Genomic DNA, 23,615 nt, shown 5'->3' on the forward strand with positions numbered 1-23,615 from the left:
CAAGTGTGTGTATAAGTTCTATCTTATTGATTTTTTTGTTTAGATTTTCTCTGCGCATATTAATTTCAGCCCGTCTTGGTCTGTCTTCTAAGAGTGAAAGTATGCTATTGTTAATATACTTCTGCTTCTCCTTGCATTTCCTGTTCTTTCCGCCTTCTAAGAGTAGCTACTAAGAGTTATGTGAGATTGGTAAATGTGTCTTCTATTTTATTTATTTTTTTTAAGTTTTTTTATTTATGCACACAAGAACTGCATACAGGCCATGTGGGTAGCTCCCTGGCCGGTGGGGGATAGCTTCATAGTGCTGTGCTTAACCCCTTGTGCCACCAGGAGACCTGTCTTCTATTTTAAAATGTGTATTTCATATTGAGAGTGTTTTTGGCTTGAATTCTCCTTTAACATCAAGGTAACACAACTTGTTTTCCTTTGTTTCCAGTTTCCCAGGCCTTTAATTTTATTCTATCTTTTATGTACAGAATATAGTAGTCAATCTTGCCTTGTTAGACACATTGGAAATCTCTTTTCTTTCATGGATTAATTAAATCCATTCATACTTACTCATTTTTTTTTGTTAAAATTATTTTAACAATAATTGATGCTGATCTGTTACCTAGAGAATAGTCAATGAGCTTGTTTTGCTTTTCCATTTCCTCTCCCTTCTGCTCCTCTTTCACTTGCTTAATTTTCTTACCTAGAAAATATCACAATTACATATTATGATATCACTCATATTCCCAACTTTGCTTTGGTGTTAAATTTAAACTAGGTATTATTAAATGCTCACCCCCCAGTCCTGTTGCCAAATATTTCTCCATCTCTTAGTTGAAGTTTATCCTCTAATAGGGTCTTCAAAGCCAGGTCATAAATTCAGTATTTCCCAAGTTTTTGCATGTTTAAACAATTTTTCTATTTCTATCTCTTGATACTTTTTTAAAAAAGGATTTATTTATTTATACATACAAGAACTGGGGTACAGGCCAGAGGTGTGGGCATGAGAGGATTCACCACAGACAGAGTGGGGAGCAGAACAGGCAGACTGACCAAAGTACACTGCTGAGGGGAGCAGCGGGCGAGACAGGAGAGGTCTGCTGCACCATGTGGGTTGCTCCCTGCCGGCTGGAGATCAACCTTTTGCTGCAGAGTCTGCGGACAGCTTTATAGGTTGCATCTTAACCCCTTGTGCCACCAGGGAGGCCCCTCTCTTGATACTTTTTAATTTTTATTTATTTTTTTAAAGATTTATTTATTTATGCATACAAGAACTGTGGTACAGGACAGAGATGTGTGTGTGGGGTGTGTGTGTGTGAGAGGATTCACCAGAGACAGAGTGAGGAACAGAACAGGCAGACTGACAGAAATATACTGCTGAGGGGAGCAGTGGGAGAGTCAGGAGAGGTCTGCTGCCCCATGTGGGTAGCTCCCTGACCAGGGATCGAACTGGTACTGCAGTGGCTGTGAATAGCTTCATAGGTTGTGTCTTAACCCCTTGCACCACCAGGGAGGCTCTTGATGCTTTTTTAAAAAGATTTATTTATTTATGCATACAAGAACTGGGGTGTAAGCCTGAGGTGAGTGGGGTGAGAGGATTCACCAGAGACAGTGGAGAGCAGAACAGGCAGATCCACCAAAACACACTGCTAAGGGGAGCAGCTGGCGAGACAGAAGAGTCTGCTGCACCATGTGGGTCACCTTCCTGGCCAGCGGGGATTGAACTCGTGCTGCAGTGGCTGGCAATAGTTTGACAGCGCTGTGTGGTCCTATCTTTTGATACTTGAAGGACAATGTACTAGGTTGAATAGTGTCTCACAATAAGAGATGATCAAGTCCTATTCCTGGGATACCAATTTATTTGTTTTTATTTTTCTGTTTCTAACAATAGTTCTGTATTGTTGAAAACTCTCTATGCATTCTATGAGCAGATTGATGGTTTGGGGTTAGGGGTTAGGTTATAAGGTTGCTAGTTTGAGCCTTTCCTCTTTTGTCAGTGTCATAAACAGTAACTTATTTGAGGGATGGCTTTCTTTTTGAAAGAAAAAAGGATTGTATTATCTTTGATTATGATACTTGCAGATTCCTAAATTTCCTCTTCTTCTTTTTCTCCATATAGCAAATCTCATTTCTTTTTAAACTTTCTTTCCATTTCTCCTTTTCCCCTTTTGAGGGAATTACTTTGAGTTCGGTTCTTTTTTTTTTTTTAAGATTTATTTATTTATGGGCCTACCCTGGTGGCACAGGCGGTTGAGCACCGCGCTGTGAAGCTGTCAGCAGCCTCTGCAGTGCCTGTTTGATCCCTGCCGGCCGGTGAGGGTCTTACATGGCGAAGCAGACCTCTCCTGTCTTGCCCGTTGCTCCCCTCAGCCATGTATTTCTTCAATCTGCCTGTTCTGCTCCCTGCTCTGTCTCTGGTGAATCCTCTCACCCTCCTGCGAATCTGGCCTGTACCCCGGTTCTTTTTAAAAAGATTTATTTATGCATTCAAGAACTGGGGTACAGGCCAGAGGCATGTGGGGCTGAGAGGATTCACCTGAGACAGAGTGGGGAACAGAACAGGCAGACTGACTGAAATACACTGCTGAGGGGAGCAGGAGACGAGTCAGGAGAGATCTGCTGTGCCATGTGAGTGTCTCCCTGGGCAGGGATAGAACTCCTGCTGCAGAGGCTGCAGGCAGCCTTACAGTGTGTTGCTTAACCCCTTGTGCCACCAGGGGGGCCCCAAGTTCTGTTCATTTTTAAGGTTCTTCCTTGTAGTCAATGTTTTGATACGCTTTTTTTGGAACTCTTTTTACAAAAAAAACACATTTTCATCCTTAAGTTCTCTACTCTCTTCCCCCTCTTCTCTTATTTTCAGTTTTCTAGATCCCTCCTTCCCTAATTCTTTTCTCTCTTTTTTTATTTATTTATGCATACAAGAGCTGGGGTTTAGGCCAGAGGTTTGGGGGCGGTGAGAGGATTCACCAGAGACAGTGGAGAACAGAACAGGCAGACTGACTGAAATACACTGCTGAGGGGAGCAGCAGGGGAGACAGGAGAGGTCTGCTGTGCCATGTGGGTAGCTCCCTGACCAGGGGTTGAACTCGTGCTGCAGGGGTTGCAGATAGCTTCAAAGTGCTGAGACTTAACCCCTTGCACCATCAGGGAGGCTCCACCCTAATTCTTTTCAAAGCCTTGTGGCAGAAACTGAAAAGACAGCTCTAATAGAAATTAATGTTTATTTTTCTACTTACTGGTAATCTGAGGTTTATAATTATGTTATAGGTATGGGGTGTGTGTGGTTTTATTTGTTCTTTTTGCTAATCCATATAGTTTTGGGAAGTATGTATGGGAAGCTTCATATTTAGTTGGCAACAATTACCAGAAATTTCCCCTGGCTCCTTTCTTTGTTTACTAAGATCCTTGATTCACTTTAGTAAGTTAAAACAAATCCTTTAGAGGTTTAGTTGGAATTATGTTAGATCTATAAATTAATGTAAGAGGACTGACTGGGCTGTTAGGCATGTGCTTTGGGAGTGGATTGCCAGGACTCAAATCCTGCTCTGCCACCTACTGTTAACATGATCTGGGACAAAGAGCTTCACCTCTTTGGGTTACAGCATCTTTGTAAAAACCAACAACAACTTTAAAAAGTTGTGTGATCATGCATATATATTGCTTAAAACAGAATCTGGGGCCTCTCTGGTGGCACAAGGGGTTAAGACACAACCTATGAAGCTGTCCGCAGACTCTGCAGTAGGAGTTTGATTTCCAGCTGGCCAGGGAGCTACCCACATGGCACAGCAGATCTCTCCTGACTTGCCTGCTGCTACCCTCAGCAGTGTATTTCAATCAATCTGCCTGTTCTGTTCCCCACTCTGTCTATGGTGAATCCTCTAACCCCCCAAACCTCTGGCCTGTACCCAAGTTCTTGTATGCATAAATAAATCTTAAAAAAAAAAGAATCTGGTATATATCAAGAGACTAATTGTATTTTTTAAAATCAGTCTCATTCAAGAAAATATTTCAGTCTTCTCCTTCAGTAAATGTTATCTTCACATTTGTTTTGTACACTCCTTTTGATTCCCATGTGTATTCTATTTTTATTGCAATTATTAATGCCATTTAAAAAAAAATACTGGTTTTATTTTTTTATGGGACCCTCGCCAGCAGCTGGGGATCGAACTGGCGCTGCAGAGGCTGTGGGCAGCCTCACAGCCCAGCGCTCAACCTCTGCGCCACCAGGGGAGGCCCTATTAATGTCATTTTTGACAGTGTATTCTCTTCCATCATATACAGAAAAACTATTGTTTTTATTAATTTGGCATTCAATTACTGCATAGAGATTCTCTTATTGCTTCATTAGTTTTCCACTTGATTCTCTTTGGTTTTTAGGTAGGCAAGACTATCACCAGCATGCAATGATTTATTTTCTTGCAGATAACAACACCCCATTCAGGTGCCTCTTCCCCTAACTAGATCTCCAGCACAATGTGTAATCCCAGCTGTGATGACCACTACTCCTTTGTCTTTTTGGTTTCAGATAAGAATGTCTCCAGTGGTTCATGACTAAGGATGTTAGCTGATGACATGATGTTCTCAATGAGGACCCTGCACTGTGCAACCAAACAGTTCTTATGTTGGTTTCACAATAAAATGACTTTTTAAGTCTTTTAATATTCCACTGGATATAATGGATGTAATATACTGTTGTTTGTTAAGAGTTTTTTCAGGGCCACCCCGGTGGCACAAGGGGTTAAGACACAACCTATGTCTGCAGCCACTGCAACTCCCTGGCCAGGGAGCTACCCACATGGCACAGCAGACCTCTCCTGTCTCCCTGCTGCTCCCCTCAGCAGTGGGTTTCAGTCAGTCTGCCTGTTTTCTTCCCTACTCTGTCTCTGGTTAATCCTCTCACCCTCCGCATCTCTGGCCTGTACCCCAGCTCTTGTATGCATAAATAAATAAATCTTTAAAAACTATATTAAAAAAAGAATTTTTCCATTTATGTTATCATTTTTTGCCTTTTGTGGCTATCTTTGTTAGATTTAAATATCTGGGCTAATGAAGTTCATCACGTGAGTGAAGTCTATATTTTTCTATTCTTCAGGACAGAATCTAGGTCATGGGAATTATTTGTTCTTTAAAATTTTGAAAGAGGGTCTCCCTGGTGGCGCAGGGGTTAAAGACACAGCACTATCAAGCTATCTGCAGCTCCCCATTCTGTCTCTGGTGAATCCTCTCACCACCCCCACCACACCTCTGGCCTACACCCCAATTCTTATATGCATGAGATTGGCTAAAATCCAAAACACTGACAACACCCATGCTAGTAAGGATGGGGAACAACAGAAACTCCTATTTATTGATGGTGGGGATGCAAAATGATACAGTCACTTTGGAAGACAGTTTGGCAGTTTCTAAGCTTACCATACAATTCATCAATTATGTGCCTTTGTGTTTACTCAGAGAAGATGAAAACATACGTCCACACACAAATACTTGCATATGGATGTTTATAGTAACTCCAGTCTTAATTGCCAAAGATTGGAAGCAACCAAGTGAATGGATAAATAAACTGTAGAATATTATTCATTGCTAAAAATAAATGTTCAAGCCATGAAAAGATATGAAGGAAAGCTTAAATGAATTTTAATAAATGAAAAAAGCCAATATAAGAAGTTATATGCTATATGATTCCCACCAAATAACATTCTGGGAAAGACAAATCTATAGAGACAGTAAAAAGATCTGTGGTTACCAGGGCTAGTGAGGAGGAGGCATGAACAAGCAGAGCACAGAGGGATTTTTGGGCACTGAAAATACTATGCATCCACATCTCCAGTGATGGTGGATGTATGTCATTATATCTTTGTTAAAGATGATAGAAACTACTCCACCACAAGTGAACCCTAATGTAAACTTAAGAACTTGGGTGGTAATGATGTGACATCACTGATAGCAACAAATGTGTCACTCTGGTAGACGATGTTGATAGTGGGGGAGGTTGAGTTTGTGTCCTGGTAGGGGGATTATGGGAAATTTCTGTACCTTCCATTCAAATTGTTGTGAACTGGGCCTCCCTGGTGGTGCAAGAAGTTGTGTCTCAGCACTGTGAAGCTATCCGCAGCTACTGCAGTATGAGTTCGATCCCCGACCAGGGAGGTGACCCACATGGCACAGCAGACCTCTCCTGACTCACCTGCTGCTCCCCTCAGCAGTGTGTTTCAGTCAATCAGCCTGTTCTGTTCTCCACTCTGTCTCTGGTGAATCCTCTCACTCCTCATATCTCTGTCCTGTACCCCAGTTCTTATATGCATAAATAAATAAATCTTTTAAAAAACAAATTGTTGTGAACCTAAAACTGCTCCAAAAATAAGTCTATTTTTTTTCTAATCTCAGAAGTGATATTGCAGGACCAAAAGACAAATGCATTAAAATGGTTAATAGGTTAAAAAAAGTGCTTTCTATAAAAATTGCAACAATTTACATTCTAATCCGTGTTGTCTACTTTTATGTCTCATCAATACAGTGGAGATGGACTTAGCTAAACAGGTAAAGGAAAAGGGTGTCCACTTGTCATTTCAGATTTTATGACTCCTATTACATATTAGAAAGAATTTCTTTTTCTCTTTTAATGTTTGATCCATTCCTTTGAGTAAACAGCCTGATTATTTGCACATGTTTCCTCTTAGGCTGCAGACAATTAGTTAGAAATTCACAAATTGATGGGAATGATAATATTGAAATCCAATCCCATATTTTGGGTTGAAAAATATAGCTGTCATATAGCTTGCAGTTAACCATGCATCTTTCATCATGAGGTGAAACTAGGACACAACGAGAAAAGGATGAGTGTGGGTGACTTTTCTATATGTATGGGTCTAACCTCAGACTCTCAACATAAGAGAAAATTCTGTGCCTAAATATTATAATAGCCTAGGGTCAGACTCACTGTTTAGTTTCATTGTGGTTTTTGCAGAATAGTCCTGAGCTCATTTCTTTAGACCACACAAAGTTCTTTGAAGTCTGGAAAGCTGGGCCTCCCTGGTGGCGCAAGGGGTTAAGCATCACACTATGAAGCAATCTGCAGGCACTGCAGCACAAGTTCCATCCCCGGCCGGCCAGGGAGAAACACACATGGCGCCACAGACCTCCCTTGACTTGCCTGCTGCTCCCTCAGCAGTGAATTTCAGTAGATCTGCTTGTTCTGTTTCCTGCTCTGTCTCTGGTGAATTCTCTCACCCTCCCACATCTCTGGCCTGTGCCCCATCTCTTGCATGCATATATAAATGAATCTTTAAAAAAAAAATCTGCAAAGCTGTTAAACATTCTTAGGACAAAATAAAGCTAAGACTTGTAGCAGACATGATCTGTTTAGAGTAGCCTGAATAACTGCTGCTTTTTTTTTTTTCTTGGTCAAGCATGGATAATGAGTAAATCCTGAAGATCTGTTGTAGTATTATGCAAAGTACTGGTGTTAGTTCTTCTACTAGTTTTCTACAGCCGCCTTTAATAAAATATCACAAAATGATTTAAAATAAAGGAAATGTATTATCTCTCCATTCTGGAGGCTTGATTTCTAAAGTCAGAAATCAAGGTGGTGATGCGGCCTTGGCCTTGCTCCCTCTGAGACCTCTAACTTCCTTGCCTCCCAGTGGCTTCTGGTGATTTGACGGCAATCTTTGGCACTCCCTGGTTTGTAGTTCATAACTCCTATCTCTGTCTTCATCATCACATGGCATTTTCTTTGCATATCACTGTCCTTACCTACCTACAGGGTAGGCAGGTGGCCATCTACCTACAAGGATACCCTACTCCTACTCCAATATGACCTTATCTTACTTATATTTGCAAAAAGTCTGCTTCTATTTTTATTTTTATTTTTTTTAATAGAGGCATGTTTTATTTATTTATTTATTTATTTGTTTGTTTGTTTTGTTTATACATGCACTGGGTACAGTCAGAAGCGCGGGAGGGTGAGAGAATTCACCAGAGCCAGAGTGGGGAGCAGAGCAGGCAGACTGATGAAATACACTGCTGAAGGGAGCAGCGGGTGGCAGGAGAGGTCTGTGCGCCATGTGGGACCCTCCTCCAGTGGCCGGGGAGCAGCCGGGGATCGAACCGGTGCCGCAGAGGCTGCGGGCAGCTTCGCAACCCAGCGCTCAACTGCTGCGCCACCGGGGAGGCCCCTGCTTCTATTTTTAAAAAAAGATTTATTTATGCATACAAGAACTGGGGTACAGGCCAGAGGTTCAGGGGGTGAGAGGATTCAGCAGAGACAGATTGAGTAGCAGAACAGGTGGATTAACTGAAATACACTGCTGAGGGGAGCAGCGGGTGAGACAGGAGAGGTCTGCTATGCCATGTAGGTAGCTCCCTGGTGGGCAGGAGATGGAATTCCTGCTGCAGAGGCTGTGTATAGCTTCACAGTGCTGTGCTTAACCCCTTGTGCCACCAGGGGGGCCCTAACTCTACTTCTATTTTTTTTTTTTTTTTTAAATTTTTTTTTTATATAGAGGCATGTTTTTATTTATTTATTTATTTGTTTGTTTGTTTGTTTATACATGCACTGGGTACAGTCAGAAGCGCGGGAGGGTGAGAGAATTCACCAGAGCCAGAGCGGGGAGCAGAGCAGGCAGAGGGACCGAGGTACACTGCTGAGGGGAGCAGCGGGCGGCAGGAGAGGTCTGCGCGCCATGTGGGACCCTCCTCCGGTGGCTGGGGATCGAACCGGCGCCGCAGAGGCCGCGGGCAGCTTCACAACCCAGCACTCAACTGCTGCGCCACCGGGGAGGCCTAACTCTACTTCTAAATAAGGTCTCTGTAAGGTAAATAAAAGTATCAGGTTTTTCTGCCCTCCTGCCATTAGGATTGATGATAGATCCCTGTGGTCCTGAATGCATGCCTGATGGTGGGCACCTGGAGTGCGGTGTGGGCATGCGTAAGTGGGCACACCTGGGCTGAGAAACTGAGCTTATAAGGGCGGCGTCACAGGGATGCCAGCAGAACCAAGAGAGAAGGAGAGAGAACCTGAGAGAAGGCCGGAGAGCCCAGAAAGAGTGAAGTCTTCCCTGCCAGCCTCCCGGCCCCCCAACCCTGGTACCTCTGTCTGCCGTGTACCCAGTAAAATCCCAATAAAAGCCTGAAAAGCCATTGAGGACTCCAGGACTCTCTCCTTCACCCGTGTGCTCGGGTCATAGAGATCCTGCCCCGTCCCTTCCTGCTGATACAGCCTCTGAGATACAAGGAGTTAGGATTTTGACATATTATTATAGTATTTGACATATTATTGACACAGTTCAATCCATAATGATCTTTCTCTAGAATCTTTTGGGAAAAGGTAAGAGAGAATTGAGAATATAAAACTAAAGATGCTGAAAGCGTCTAATGACAATGCATTCAGCCTGCCTTAGTCATACTGCTATAAGCTAAAGTAACAGGATCAGCATTCATTGTAAGCACAGTGCAGATGAGCTACCAAAAGCTTTACTCAGGACATCAGAGGAGCTTACAAAACATTTCTGCCCCACATGGGGCAGGATCCCACCCCTTTCCTGGTTCTTGCTTCACTGAACTACTGGCTCCACCTTCAACCATTGCCCTGCCACCCTGCCCTTGAAAGGATGAGCTGAGGGCTTGAGTTGAAAGAGAAGGGTACTCGAAAGGGTCAAATGACCCCTCATCAGATCACAGACTGCAGCCAGAGAGACTTTTGTTTGCTTCTTGAGTTATTGTGCTGCAGAGGCCCCTCCCACTGTCCACAGGATCTCCTTTGCAAAGGCAAGAACTCACAGGTAGAACTGTTCTTGAAATAATTCCAATAGCTCTTAAGTTTCAGTCAAAGGGCATCCTTTTTGAATCTGACACCTGTTGGCCACTAAACCTATTAAGAGTCTATTTGCTGAGGGCCAAATTTTACCTCTTGGTTCAATCACGCCTCCAATGAGAGGTCTTTCTGTCTTTTTTTTTTTTTTTTTAAGATTTATTTATCTGTGCATACAAGAGCTGGGGAGTAGGCCGGAGGTGCAAGGGTAGGGGGAGAGGTGAGAGGATTCACCAGAGACAGAGTAGGGAGCAGAACAGGCAGACTGACTGAAACACCCTGCTGAGAGGAGCAGTGGGCCAGATAGGAGAGGTCTGCTGTGCCATGTGGGTAGCTCCCTGGCTGGGGGATCGAACTTGCGCTGCACTGGGATCAAACTGAACTGATCTTGTGCTGCAGTGGCTGCCGATATCTTCATTGTGCTGAGACTTAACCCCTTGTGCCACCAGGGAGGCCCTCTTTCTGTGTTTCTATGGGCAGAATTTGCTCTTCTTGCCTCAGAATTAATTCACAGGGGGGCCTCCCTGGTGGCACAAGGGGTTAAGCACAGCTCTGTGAAGCTATCCGCAGCCTCTGCAGCATTAGTTCCATCCCCGCCATACCCATATGGCGTAGTAGACCTCTTCTGTCTGGCCCACTGCTCCCCTCAGCAGGGTATTTCAGTCAGTCTGCCTGTCCACCCAGCACCTCTGGCCTGGACCCTAGTTCTTGTACATAAATAAATAAATCTTAAAAAAAAAAAAAGGAGTTAATTACACAGCCTTTTCTTGCTTTGCTGTGGCATTCTGCATTATTAATCTGTTCACATCTAAATAGTTTAATTCTCTTTCCCAAACCCTTAGAGCTTTTCTTGCCCTTTTCAGAAGCTAAGGAATTTTGAAAAGGCAGCAAGAAGTTATCCTTATTATACATATGTTATACAAGGCAATTATATATGTGTTTTATATATATATATATATATATATATATATATATATATATATATATATATGTTGTTGCTTTGCATCAGTATGCCCTACTACTCCCATTTGAATGTCTGGGCATGCACATATATTTAGAATAGGTCATACTATTTTTTTTTTTGGTGTGATGACTATATGTCGGGGTGATTATTCTGCCAATATTTCTTCCCTACTCCATTATCCATTGTATTTTTTAAAAGAACCACAGATATTTTCTTTAGATCCTATGCTAGTAAATAATTCATACCTTGTATGCTATATAATTAGCTGGAGGAAGGGTGGATTTATTTTTCAAGCGTGACATTTTTGTCTGGGACTTTATTATCTTCAGGTTATCTCACTGAGTTTTTAGAAATGCACTTAGTATAGAGTTTTACTTTTTAATCAGCTACACTAGAATTATTTTTCTGATACTCCAGGCCTCAGAGTGTTGGCTACAAAATCTGGAGGACAAAATGCTAGAAGGGCAGAAAGTAAAGCCCTGCCTTCTCCAGTCCTTTCAACAGCAACCCTTTACTGGAGAGTGGAAAAGTTATAAAACAGGAAGGCAGAGATTTGAGTTAAAACTGTAACTTTCTTTCTAAATGGAAGACTGTCACACTCTTTGACATTGTTTCAACTGGGTTCAAACAAGAGGTAGCAAAATGCATGAGGTAGGATATGAAGTATACTATGTTCCTTCTTTTCAGAAGTTAACCCATAAAATCTCTCCCAAAAGGAACAGGCTACTTATAAACCAATGGCGTCTATTTCAGTCTCCATGCTACATTCTAGAATATGGACACTAATGAGAGGTCCTAAATTGTGGTTAACCTGGGGATTCCATCCTCCTTATGTGCCATACCCCCACCTAAGAGGCTGGCATTTAGAGGATTGCATGGTTCTTGCTGACAGGGCTATTTAATGCAGGATCGCACCCCACATTATTATGGGTACTTTCCCAGCAAAAGTCCTTTAAGTTCACTTACCAGCACCCATCTCCAAGAAAGGTGAGATGAGACACCCTCCTGAAAGGGAAGTTTCAGGGCTGGGATTCGAGAGGTAATGTGACAGAGAGCAGGGGCGGATGCTGCATTTTTTCATGCATTGCTCACCACAGATTGTTTTGGCATTGAGTTTGCTTTTTAAAGCTATTGCACTAAAATATTTACTTTGATTATTGAATTATTTTAAATCCACAAGTGGTGCAGCCGAGGCATGTGGCTCTCATTAGCCTCACCTTAGTCCTGGCCCTGTAAAATACTTAAAAGTCAACAAAAATCTGCCTATTTCCTCAGCCACGACTCTTAGCTACCGGGGATACCCCTCGCCGTCCGACCCCCACCCAATAAGGATCCTTGCGTCCCAGTGAATTTTAAAAGTCTCCTCGATTTTCCTTGCACGTGTATTAACATACATGGCCTTCTGATCGGTCTTGTCCACCCTCAGCAGCGCTCTCCACCACGCTGCTTTTGCACTTTGATTCACGTGAAGAAATGACCTTCCCCCTCGCAGTCACACCAACGTCAACATCTCCACACGCCTTCCAGAACCGCGCCGACCGCAGCCATGGCATCTCCAGCAGAGTTCCTGCGCCCCGGCCCAGCGCTTGGCCCCGGGACGAAGGCGGACAGGACTTGACCCAGCCAGGGTCCAGGGGAAGGGTACCCGCCTGAACCCCACTCCAGCTCGCCCGTCTTCCCGCCGCATCCTCGTGCCGGGCATCGTCTGGTCGCGTCTGCTCGCTCCTCCGAGGCAGCCGGCGTGAAAAAGGACGCAGGCAGCTTCCGGGTTCCTACCCGAGGGACTGAGAAGCGCGAAAAATCTCCCCGCGCCGTGGTGCGCAGACGCAGCGGCGCCCCCAGCGCTCCCGGGTCTGGTGCCCGGCCGCGGGCCCGGGCCTCGGCTGCCGGCGGGGGCGCCGCTGGGAAGGCGTCCGCGGCGGGTGGGGGCTCTCGGGGCGCGAGGGCGCGAGGACCCGGGCGCCGCCCCCGGGGGCTGGGGCGGGCGGCGGGGTCGGGGATGGGGCGTGGGCGGCCCGGGGCGCGCGCGGGGGACGCCGGCCCGTGGAGGCCAGTGACGGCGCGCGGGGCGGCGCGGGGCGGCGCGGGGCGGGGCGGGGCGCGGGGCGGGGCGGGGCGGGGCGGCGCGGGGCGGGGCGGCGCGCGGCGGGGCGGCGCGCGGCGGGGCGGGCGGGGCGGCGGGCACGCCCCTCGCTCGGCCGGGCCGGGCGGGGCGGGTCCTCGGGCTCGGTGCGCGCCGGGTCCGGCGAGCTGAGGCGCTCGGGTCGGACGCGGCGCCATGCGCGGCCCCCCTGCCTGGCCGCTGTGGCTGCTCGTGGGGCGGGCGCGGGCCGCTAGCGCCTGGAGCCCCGTGGTCCGCGCCGCGGCGCCCCGGCCTCTGCCGACGGGCCTGGGGCCGGCGCGACCTTGGGGCGCGGGGCCGGGGCTCCTCGGGGGCGCCGGGGGCGCGCGAGGCCCGCGCCGCTGGACGAGCAGCTGCCCGGGCGGGGGTCCCGGCGGCCCCGCGGCCGGAGCGGGCCTCGCGCGGCTCCTGGGGCAGTGGGCGAGGCACCCCGGGGCGCGCAGGTGCGGCGCGCTGGTCGTGCCCGGCGCTCCCCGGCTCCCGCGCGCGGGGCTCCCGGGCGGCCCAGCCGTCTCCGCCCCGGCCGGGGGCGAGGCCTGGCGGCGCGGGCCGGGGGCGCCTGCGGCCGCGGCTGCCGCCGAAGACAACCCTGGGCTTCCCCCCGCGGCGGCCCGGCGCTCGGACGCCCAGAAGCTGCTGCGACTGGCGTACCCGGAGCGCTGGAGGCTGGCAGGTAGGGCCCGCCCCGGCCCCGGCCCCTCTGCTGGCCCGCGCACCTTGCAGAGCGCCTGGGCCCCGGCCACCGAGCGGGCAGGGCCGGGACGGCCCTCGGCAGTTTCTACTTGCAAGTGCCGAGCGGAGGGCGCTCCACAGCGGTATTCTCGAGCCTTTCGGGTTAACGGGGGACCTATTTGCAGACTTGAGTGTTGTTTATTTTCTAAATTTTGATACACATTATAAAGTGGAGCAGTTCCTCATCATTAGTCTTTAAAGCTCTGTTCTGCTTTCACTTTGCAACTTTTCAAAATGAGTTGGTTCTCCCTCCCACTTTGTTTCAAAGTAAATTCTAGCCAAAATACTGTGTGTTTTGTATGTATGTAAGCATTTGTATTCTGTGTCTATACTATTTTTTGTGTATATATTATTTGCCTAAAGCAAGTGTTTTATTAAGCAATCAGTTATATATTTTCCATGTGAAACAAAAATAGCCTAAATCTTTAACATTTGCTTTTGCTTCCTTGAGTAGTAAGCAGGAAGTTACTAAACTCATTTTCATAATCAACAATGCTTATGATATGTAAACTCCTGAAACTTGAGAGATCATAGATCATAACTAAATCATAGAATAATTTTTTAAAAAATGAGCCAGGAAAAAAATCCGGATAAATAGAATGATTTTCTCTAAGTCCTCATTTTTTAGCCTTAATTAAAGAAATGTTTAAATACACAAGATTTGTAAGAGCTACGCGTTTTTGAGATTTCTCTATATCTTTATTTCTTCAATAAATAATTTTTGAGCTCTTACTGTTTGCTCGGTTGCTGGAGTTACATTGGTGAACAGAAAGAAACATGGTTTCTGCTGAGGTTTGCAACTTTGTGGGGCAGGAAACATTAATGAAGTTACATGACTGGAGATAAAACTGCAACTATGATGAGGTTTTGGAAAGAGGGCTGTGAGGGTGTGGACACTTGAACGGAAGGGGTGAGAAGCCCACCTTTGTTGCAAATCCATTGCTTTGGAAAGGACTTTCCTAGAGAGTGACTTATGATTTAGTGCAGATTGGTGCTATGGAGGAAGGGCAACATTTTAGAATGGGAACATTTTATCTTTTGCTCATTGACTTTTAAAAGGTGGAGGATTCTTGGTTTTACTGAGTATAAAGAGAGTTATTTTATTGTTCAGTTGGTTGTGTGTAGACTTTGATGAAAACAGAGATCTCTTCCTCTTTTGAAAGAAAAAAGTGAGACTAGGAACTCTCATGTACTGTGAGCAGCTTAAGACTGGGGCTGTATTTGATTCATGTGTCTTTAGTGCTTAGTGTGTGGAGGCCACAGAGCAGGAGCTTAGGTGACTTACATGAAGTAATAAATTATGGTAGATCAGACCCAGATTGGTAACTAAATGTAGAGACCCTGAATGTACCGGTGTGTTAGCCCTGACTGTCTCAACAAGTGTAAGTGTAAAGAAATCCAGTTTTTTGTTTGTTTCTGAAATATTAGGTGTCAAGAAGGATTTTTAGGTACAGACTCTTACTCCCTCAGTCCCCAATCTTAGTGCTAACGGGTAGTGGAGCCTTGCCTCCCTCTCCTGTAACCTGTTTCCCCATTCTCACATGCCCTCCATGTTTATTAGGTTGAGACGAGAACCTTAAACAAGACAAAAGCTGTAACTCCTTTGATTTTAAGAAGGAAAACTATTTTGATCTGCTCCATGGAATAATTGTGAACATATAAGCTCAGGAAAGGGCTGGTACACTATTTTTTTTTCTTTTCAAATAGATAATAAATACATATTGTATGTTTTGAGGAAATCTGATAAATAATCCTTGTTAGAACATATGGTTTTCTCAAAGGTCATTCTATATATTGAAACCAATCTAGATGTTGGCATTTGTGGGGTTAAGAGGAAGAAAGAGAGGAGTCATCATTAATTTTTAATATCATAACAGCAACCTCGGATGTTGGCATATCTCTTTGGAATGCTGGAGATAAAAAGCAGGAATTTTTTTTTGTGTGTGCGTTATTTTTTAATCAAGAGACGAGTAAAGAAAAGGAATTCCAGTGTTTGTTAGTTTAAAACAGATACAAAATTCATCTCAAAAATTCAGCTATAGATTTGAATAACAGTATTTTCACCTGTCTTCAGCAGTTTGCTGAGTATGACATCTGAACTGTGTGACCAGAAAACTTTGACTTAAGTTCTTTGTATCAGAAACTTTAAAAAACAGGACTGCCATTTGAAATGTTTACAAATGTGAGATCAGCTTTAGTATTATTTCTGTTCCTGCCCCTTTGCCTCTCTTCCCTGTGTCTTGCTGTGTCAGAATTTGTGGCTCTCCGTCTATAGCTGTGGCCTACAAAATTGCCCTCTAGTCTTTTTCCCCTGATAATTTCATCTTGCCACCTTGGAGCTTACCAAGGAGCCCCGGGGTGGACTGATGGGATAAGAAGTAACTTGTCAGAGGCCTCTTGCTGCACTTTGCAGATAGAGGAGGCCACTGAGGGCTCTAATCAACTCTGTGAGTTAAGGGCAGGTGATGCTGTGGGTTTCAAGAGTGAGCTGTGGGCTCTTAGGGGGACATGAGATTATAAAGTTGGAGGTTCTTTGTGTGTGAGCCTGGCACAGGAGACAGCTTGTCTTCCCTACACTTCCCTGGCAAGTTCCTGGTTAAACTGTGGAAGGTAAACATCTACCCCTTTACCCTCAATGTGTTCAAATGAGGCATCAATTAAATTACTGATAAGGGCTTGTGTGGTTTGAGATTAGCAATGTCCTTACAACTTGATGCCTGCTAAAGCTTGTGCTGAAGTTTTTTTTAAAGATTTATTTATTTATGCATACAAGAACTGGGGTACAGGCCAGAGGTGTGTGGAGGGGGGGGTGAGAGTTTCCACCAGAGACAGAGTGGGGAGCAGAACAGGCAGATCTACTGAAATATACTGCTGAGGGGAGATGTGGGTGAGTCAGGAGAGGACCGCTGCACCATGTGGGTAGCTCCCTGGCCAGCCAGGGATGGAACTCATGCTGCAGTAGCTGCAGATAGCTTCATAGGTTGCGTCTTAACCCCTTGCACCACCAGGGAGGCCTTTGTGCTGAATTTGTAGATACATTTTATGACGCTCGACTGTAAGTGACCAAAATGAAAGGTGTTTTTCACACGAAAAAGCCAGAGGGTGCAGTAATCAAGGAGAGGGCAAATAGTGCTTAGAATGGCTGTTTCCTAAAGCCCAAGTTGGGACAGAGTTTTTGACAGGATCAATACTGATGGGGCAGTGTGGCTGAATCTTTGAGATTGAGACTGTGCCAGAAAGCTAAGGGTGTTTGCCGCAGAAATACCATATCTCAGAGAAAACATTAGCATGCTATAGCTATGTTGCAAAATATGCTGGTCAGAATTGATTTAAGTGTAAAATACACACCAGATTTTAAAAGGACTTAGTATAAAGTGTGAAATGGCATTAATTTTTTTATGTTGACTCATATTTTGGAAAGGAGCTGGGTGGCTCAAGTATGCTAGGCTTTAGCTCCAGAAAGGGCAAAGAGCAGGGGTCAAGACCTGAGTCTGGGCTAATAGTAGTCCTCGGGATAGGCCAAGGAGTAGGGAGAAACTCTGTGTAAAGGGGTTTGTGGCTTGAAATTCAGGAAAAAAATATTTTGGATATGTTAGTCAAATAAAATGTCATTAAAATTGTACCTGTTTGTTTTTACTCTTTTTAATGTGGCAACTGGAAAATCTAAAATTACAGAGATGGCTCCCATTTTTCTGGTGAGACTGGAGCCCTGGAGTCAAAGGCAGGGCTCTGTGTTAGGGCATATGCGTAATTCTGAGGCACATGCTGACAGGCTGGCCTTGCGCCAGATGTGCGGGGCTCAGATCCCTGTTCTGCAGTTTACTCCCTGAACCTGCCGAGTTTCATAGGCGCTGCTTCCTGCTAGCATCTTCCTCCTCACATCTTCATTTCTGTCCCTATCTACTGAGGTACTATGCTGCTTCCCTGCACATCGCCCAGATCCTTTGTGCCTGGAAATACCCACCTGCATCCACGAAGGTGCCGCCTTGATGCCTGAAAGTGTTACAGGGCAACCCCGATATAAAACGGGTTGCCTGACTGTGGGTCCTTACCCATGCGCTTAAATGGGACTTATTAATACTCAACTGCAGGTGTCCCGACCCGTGGGATTCGTAGGCACGAAAAGAGAAGGGCTGAGGATTGAAATGAGGGGCTTGAGACAACTTGACGCTAACAGTTGCTTCTTTATTTTTTCTTTACCTTCTCTTACTTTTCCATGTCTTTCTTTTCCCTGTCTTTCTACCTTCCCTGGCCTTCTCTCTGCTCCTCTCGCAGTATCCTCTCTACTCTCTCGTGGTTCTCTTCTTATACCCTGGTAGCTCCTCCATCGTACCTCCCAGTCTCACGTGATTTACAGGAAAACCAGTGGTTTCTCAGAAGGCTAAACGGTAAAGCGAAACTTAGCTCATCGCACGCATGTGCAACACGGCGCATGCTCCCGATGGCTCCGGACATGCAGGCACACACAAAAGGTTAATAAAAGGTTTATTTACAAGGGAAAGTGGAAATGAGGAAATGTACAACTCAGGGAGAAAAGAGGGAGATAAAGTCTTAAATGTGTCCTCGTTCCGCCAACCCGGAATCCCAATGGCACACGGAGAGCCAAGAGCCGTGAAGCCAAGAGCGAGCCCCAAGGCCCACGTGTCTTATTTTTTTTTTTTAAGATTTATTAATTTTTATACAAGAACTGGAGTATAAGCCAGATGCGCAGGAGGGTGAGAGGATTCACCAGAGACAGAGCGGGGAACAGAACAGGCAGACGATCGAAAGCACTGCTGAGGGGAGCAGCGGGTGAGACAGGAGAGGTCTGCTGCGCCATGTGGGATTCTCGCTGGCCAGCTGGGATCGAACCCACGCTGCAGGGGCTGCAGACAGCTTCACAGTGTGGTGCTCAACCACCTGAGCCACCAGGGAGGCCCCATGTGTCTGATTTTATACCAAACCTGGCAGCTTAACTCCGCCCTCAGGTCACAGCAACCCTCCCTTTTGTGATGATGGGATTTGTCATTTCCAGTGTTTTGATGGCTTTGGTCTGGAGTGGGGGTGGAGTCCACAAACCCTGTATGGAATTAACTCAGGACATCCTTTCCCCCTAACAAAAGTGCAAAATGTCTAAAGATCAAAGTTACCTTCTTCCCCAAAGCTGCCTTTCTTCCTGTGTCTCATCTCTTGGAGAGTGGGATTACTGTGTGGACCCCTTTGCTGAAGCCAGAGACATGGTCATGCTTGACTCCTTGTACTGACAGCCCACAATTATTAATAATACTCGTTGTTTACTAGATACTTGGTACTGTGCCAGAGGCTTTCCCTATGTAATTCATTTACTCCTCACAACATTTCCATGAGGGAGGTGTTATTTTTATTGTCATTTTGCAGATGGAAAAACAGACACAGGTTGTGCATCTCATTCAGGTAACAGCTAGATGGCACTGTAACAGGGTGGTCCCCAGGAAAGGGGGAGGTTCCAGGTTCCCTGCCCCACCCAAGGAAGGGTGGAGCTGAGCAGGAAGAGGAGAAGCTGCAGAAGAGACTGAGGAAGGAAGCAGGATGGAGCCAGAAGGAGACCTGGAGGAGGCGCATGGAGCCTAGAGAAAAAGTTTCTTCACGTGTCTCTAGGCTCCATGCGCCTCCTCCAGGTCTCCTTCTGGCTCCATCCTGCTTCCTTCCTCAGTCTCTTCTGCAGCTTCTCCTCTTCCTGCTCAGCTCCACCCTTCCTTGGGTGGGGCAGGGAACCTGGAACCTCCCCCTTTCCTGGGGACCACCCTGTTACAGCACAACTGGGGTGCTGACCCTATTCCAACCTCAGAACCTGTCCTCCTAACATGCTCCCTAAATCCAACAGTCATCATGAACCATAGCGCCTAGTTCTTAAAAATATCTCTGATCTTCGTCACATTCCTTTACCCCCTTTGCCTCTACCTCGCTCCCTGGAGGTCCAGAAGAGTTGTCTCCTGTCCTCTCCTTTCATGCTGCAGCTGGAGTAGATCTTTAAAAAACGCAAAGCTATCACTTACTAAGCAGAAGGCCTTTTAAGCCTTCCTTGCTGCAAAAATCCCTATTCTATTTTATAATCTAGAACCTGCTACCCATTCACTGTATTTCTCAGTATTTCTTCCTCTGCAACTCCAGGAGGCCCCTCCTCCAGCTACAAAGCATACAGTCTCTCTGCTTCCCTGCTTGCACTGACCCCCAGGATAGGCCCTTCCCTTTTCTCTCCTTGGAATGTGGGAAGGTGAAGAAGACAGGTTGCCTCATAATGGGTGACCTTAGGCAAGCTGCCACACCTGCACTCAAGTTTCCTCTCTGAAAAGGCAAGGCTGTTGAAGAAGTTTGGTCTGATACACTTTTATACTTCCTTTGCCACCATTCAATTTGTTTGTTTGTTAATTCAACAAGTACTTCTTGAGCTTTGCTTTGTGCCTGTCCCTGTAGGCAGTGAACAAAACAGACAATCTTTTGTGTGCTGACAGAGAAATAGTAAACTAATGGAACATTTAGAATGCCCAAGGTGGGAAGTGCTAGGAGAAAAATGAAGAGGTAGTGAGGCAGACGGTGTTGGGTATCTGTATTTTAATGAGGTGCTCAGAGCAGTTGGTGAGAAGAGAATGTTAAAAGACCTCAAGGAGGGAAATAATTGGGTGAAATGTTCCCTACTTAAAAGGTGCAGCAGACCTCTCCTGACTTGCCTGCTCCTCCCTTCAGCAGTGTATTTCATTCAGTTCACCTGCTCTACTCTCCACTCTGTCTCTGGTGAGTCCTCTCACCCCCCACACCTCTGGCCTGTACCCCAGCTCTTGTATGCATAAATAAATAAATCTTTAAAAAATTAAAAGGCTCATGTTTCTTCTAGATCTCTTTTTGCCCATAAAATAACCACTTGACACTGAGAGTGCTCTATCTGTTTTAAATTAAGGTTGCATAAAAGTAATACCTTTAACGAGGTGTTGACACAAAGCAAAACACATAGAGGAGCAACTGCTGTTTGCAGGATGCTGGGAGCCCCCAAGTTTCAGGCCTCAGACCCTGTGTCTACCTACAAGCCATCCCCTCGACTTTGCTAGGCACTAGCTGCATTCCTCAAAAGGAACACAGTGACACATGCGCTGCTCCCGGTCACCCAGTGCTGCTCTTCAGAAGAGACCTGTATTACCTGTTACTTGTTATTCTCTTAGAGATGTGTGTGTGTGTGTAAACTTGAAAAACCAAACAAAAAAGCTTCACAAATAGTAACATTTGTGTCTTGGACTTTTTTTTTTTTCACTAACAGTATATCTTGCTAGGGTTGCTTTATGTCATTACCATTAGGGTCACATCTTTTTTTGATTGCATAATACTTTTATTTTTTTAAGATTTAGTTGTTTATGCATACAAGAACAGGGGTATAGACCAGAGGTGCGGGGGGTGGGATGAGAGGATTCACCAGAGACAGAGTGGGGAACAGAAGAGTCAGATCTACTGAAACACTGCTGAGGGGAGCAGTGGGCCAGACAGGAGAGGACTGCTGCGCCATGTGGGTCACTTAACCTGGCCGGCCGGGGATCGAACTCATGGTGCAGTGGCTGGCGATAGCTTGATAGCACTGTGTCTTTAACCCCTGTGCCACCAGGGAGGCCCTGCATAATACTTTTAAAATAAATGTCCCTTAATTGATGTAACTTATTCTCCATTGATGGGTGTTTGTAATATTTTTAATCTTTTGCTGGTATAAGCAATGCTATAATGAACATCCCTGAATGTACATTTTTTGCACATAGCTATGGTGTGTCTGTAAGCTAAATGCTCAGAGGTGAAATTGCTAGATCAGAGGGAATGTGCATGTACATTTGACCCGTGTGACTACATCGCTCTTACACTCCCACTAATAGTGTCTCCTCACTGCTTCACCAACATGGTGTGTTATCAGGCTCTTTGATCTTTGCCACTCTGATAGATGAAAAGTGATATCTTTGTAAATATGCCTTCTTGTTATGAATGTGACTTTCTATGTGTTGTTCCTCATTGGATTTTCTCAGTAATCGCTTTTCTGATAAGATTCCATCCCCCTATTTGTGTTTTTTTTCTTAAGGTGTGTTCTTATTACCATGTTCATATTTCCATGTGATACTGGTGTATTGGTGGTACATTCCCCAAAGCAATATTGTTAAGAAGGCACATATTATCTGTGTAATGGATGCCTGTAAATGTTTTCCAAGTGTTATGTAAAGTGGATTAAAACACTAAATATAACCAATAGCTTTATCTGCATATTTTGATCTTCAAGCTAGGATACAGGTAGATACCAAGGAATAACAATGTATAGCATGTCTATAGGAAACATGTCATCTGAGGGGAACCCCCAGATCCAGAGGCAGGAGGGAGGCGACAAGAGTAACTAGTTCTCAGTTTTTCCCTGTAAGGAAGAGATCATCAGATCAGGTAAAGCAAAAAGTTTTACCTGATACTGGATACTTGGGTAGGATCAGTCCCCTCCTATTTGTTCTGGTCCTAGAACCCACTTAGGTCTGCCCTTTAATCAGGGCACAGGAACTAGGGCTCCCAACCTCAGAGCTCTGAAAAGTTTATTTGGAAGAGCAGCAGGGGCGCTCAACATCCTGCCCCCTTGCAGAAGCACAGTGAACACGTGGGTTGCTTCTGTTTTCCAGCTGCAGTTGGGTTTCTGGCTGTGTCAAGTGTCATCACCATGTCTGCACCCTTCTTCCTGGGGAAGATAATCGATGTCATTTATACAAACCCCACTGGGGACTACAGCAGCAGCCTGACCCACCTGTGCCTGGTGCTCAGCGGTGTGTTCCTGTGTGGTGCTGCTGCCAATGCTGTTCGTGTCTACCTCATGCAAACTTCAGGTGAGAAGTCCTTCATCTCAGGCCACTGGGTCATTCTGGAGAACACTACTAGAATCATGGGGCTTGTCTGAACCTCAGGTTTCACCTGTACCAGGTCCTGGTCATTTCCTCTCTCCCCAGAATGAAATTCAGTGGGGACAAATTCCAGTGTCTGGCCATATGTTAGAATAATGAATTTTTTCCGCTCAAGCACTCACCTCAACTCACCTTTTAATGAATTGAAGGTGAACCATCTCTCTTCTGGGAGGTAGAACAAGGCTCTGGTGGAGAAGGTGGCATGCTGGACCTTCTGCAGGGAGCCGCAGTAGCCATGACCCACTCCATGCTGTTTCCCCTTTAGTGGTTGTTGGGATTACAGCTCTTAAGTGCTTCTGTGATGAGGCCTAGTTGTTAACAAGCTGGTGGCAGCCAACGTAATGCCCAAGCCTGGGACATCCAACCCAAAGTCAGTTGCTCTATGTGTGGCTAATCAAATCTCCTGTAGATAATTAGCCTATTCTTGACAATGGAGCATACACACAGAAAAGGGATACCAGGGAGAAATGAACATAGCTTTTGAAAAATTACTGTAAAACTCCTTTGTAAATAATAATACTTTTAAAAAGCTCCTATTTTATTTCTGCACTCTCTTCTCAGGAATGCAGTCTGTAGTTACTAAGAGAAAATGACTGCTCCTTAACAGTGTTTGCCTGTCACTGACCCAGGGTGTCGATGAGCCTTGCTCCACCGGATCAACACAGGATACCTGGTGTGCCTCAGAGGCTGAAGCAGCTCAGAGCAAGTGGTTCCATTCAGCTGAGCTGCCCTGTCAGGTGGCACTTCCCTTGTTGACGCTGTTCCTGTTTGTTTTGCAGGTCAGCACATCGTGAATAGGTTGAGAGCTTCACTGTTCTCCTCTATTCTGAGGCAGGAAGTTGCTTTCTTTGATAAGACCCGCACAGGAGAGTTGATTAACCGTCTCTCATCAGACACTGCACTCCTGGGGCGCTCAGTGACTGAAAACCTCTCCGATGGGCTCAGGGCCGTGGCCCAGGCTTCCGTCGGCATCAGCATGATGGTATGTTGGTTTGGCTTTTGTTGTACCTCCGGTCAGGACTTGGCCTGCACCAGGCCTCTCAAGCACAAGACAAGCTTGAGGTGAGCAGTTCTCCTCACTCC

General features: G+C 45.7%; 1 protein-coding gene across 1 annotated transcript in view; it reads left to right on the top strand.

Annotated features, from left to right (window-relative positions):
• The first annotated feature begins 13,038 nt into the window (after positions 1 to 13,038).
• Positions 13,039 to 23,615, top strand: part of ABCB10 (ATP binding cassette subfamily B member 10) — a 31,762-nt gene continuing 21,185 nt past the window's right edge. The window contains exons 1-3 of the mRNA XM_037511414.2: positions 13,039 to 13,555; positions 22,257 to 22,457; positions 23,312 to 23,514. Of these exons, the coding sequence (XP_037367311.1) occupies positions 13,039 to 13,555; positions 22,257 to 22,457; positions 23,312 to 23,514 (921 nt within the window). The remainder of the gene's footprint in view (positions 13,556 to 22,256; positions 22,458 to 23,311; positions 23,515 to 23,615) is intronic.

This window comes from Talpa occidentalis, unplaced genomic scaffold (genome assembly GCF_014898055.3).
Source record: "Talpa occidentalis isolate TD23 unplaced genomic scaffold, MPIMG_talOcc4v2.1 talOcc4.14, whole genome shotgun sequence".
Lineage (NCBI taxonomy): Eukaryota > Metazoa > Chordata > Mammalia > Eulipotyphla > Talpidae > Talpa > Talpa occidentalis.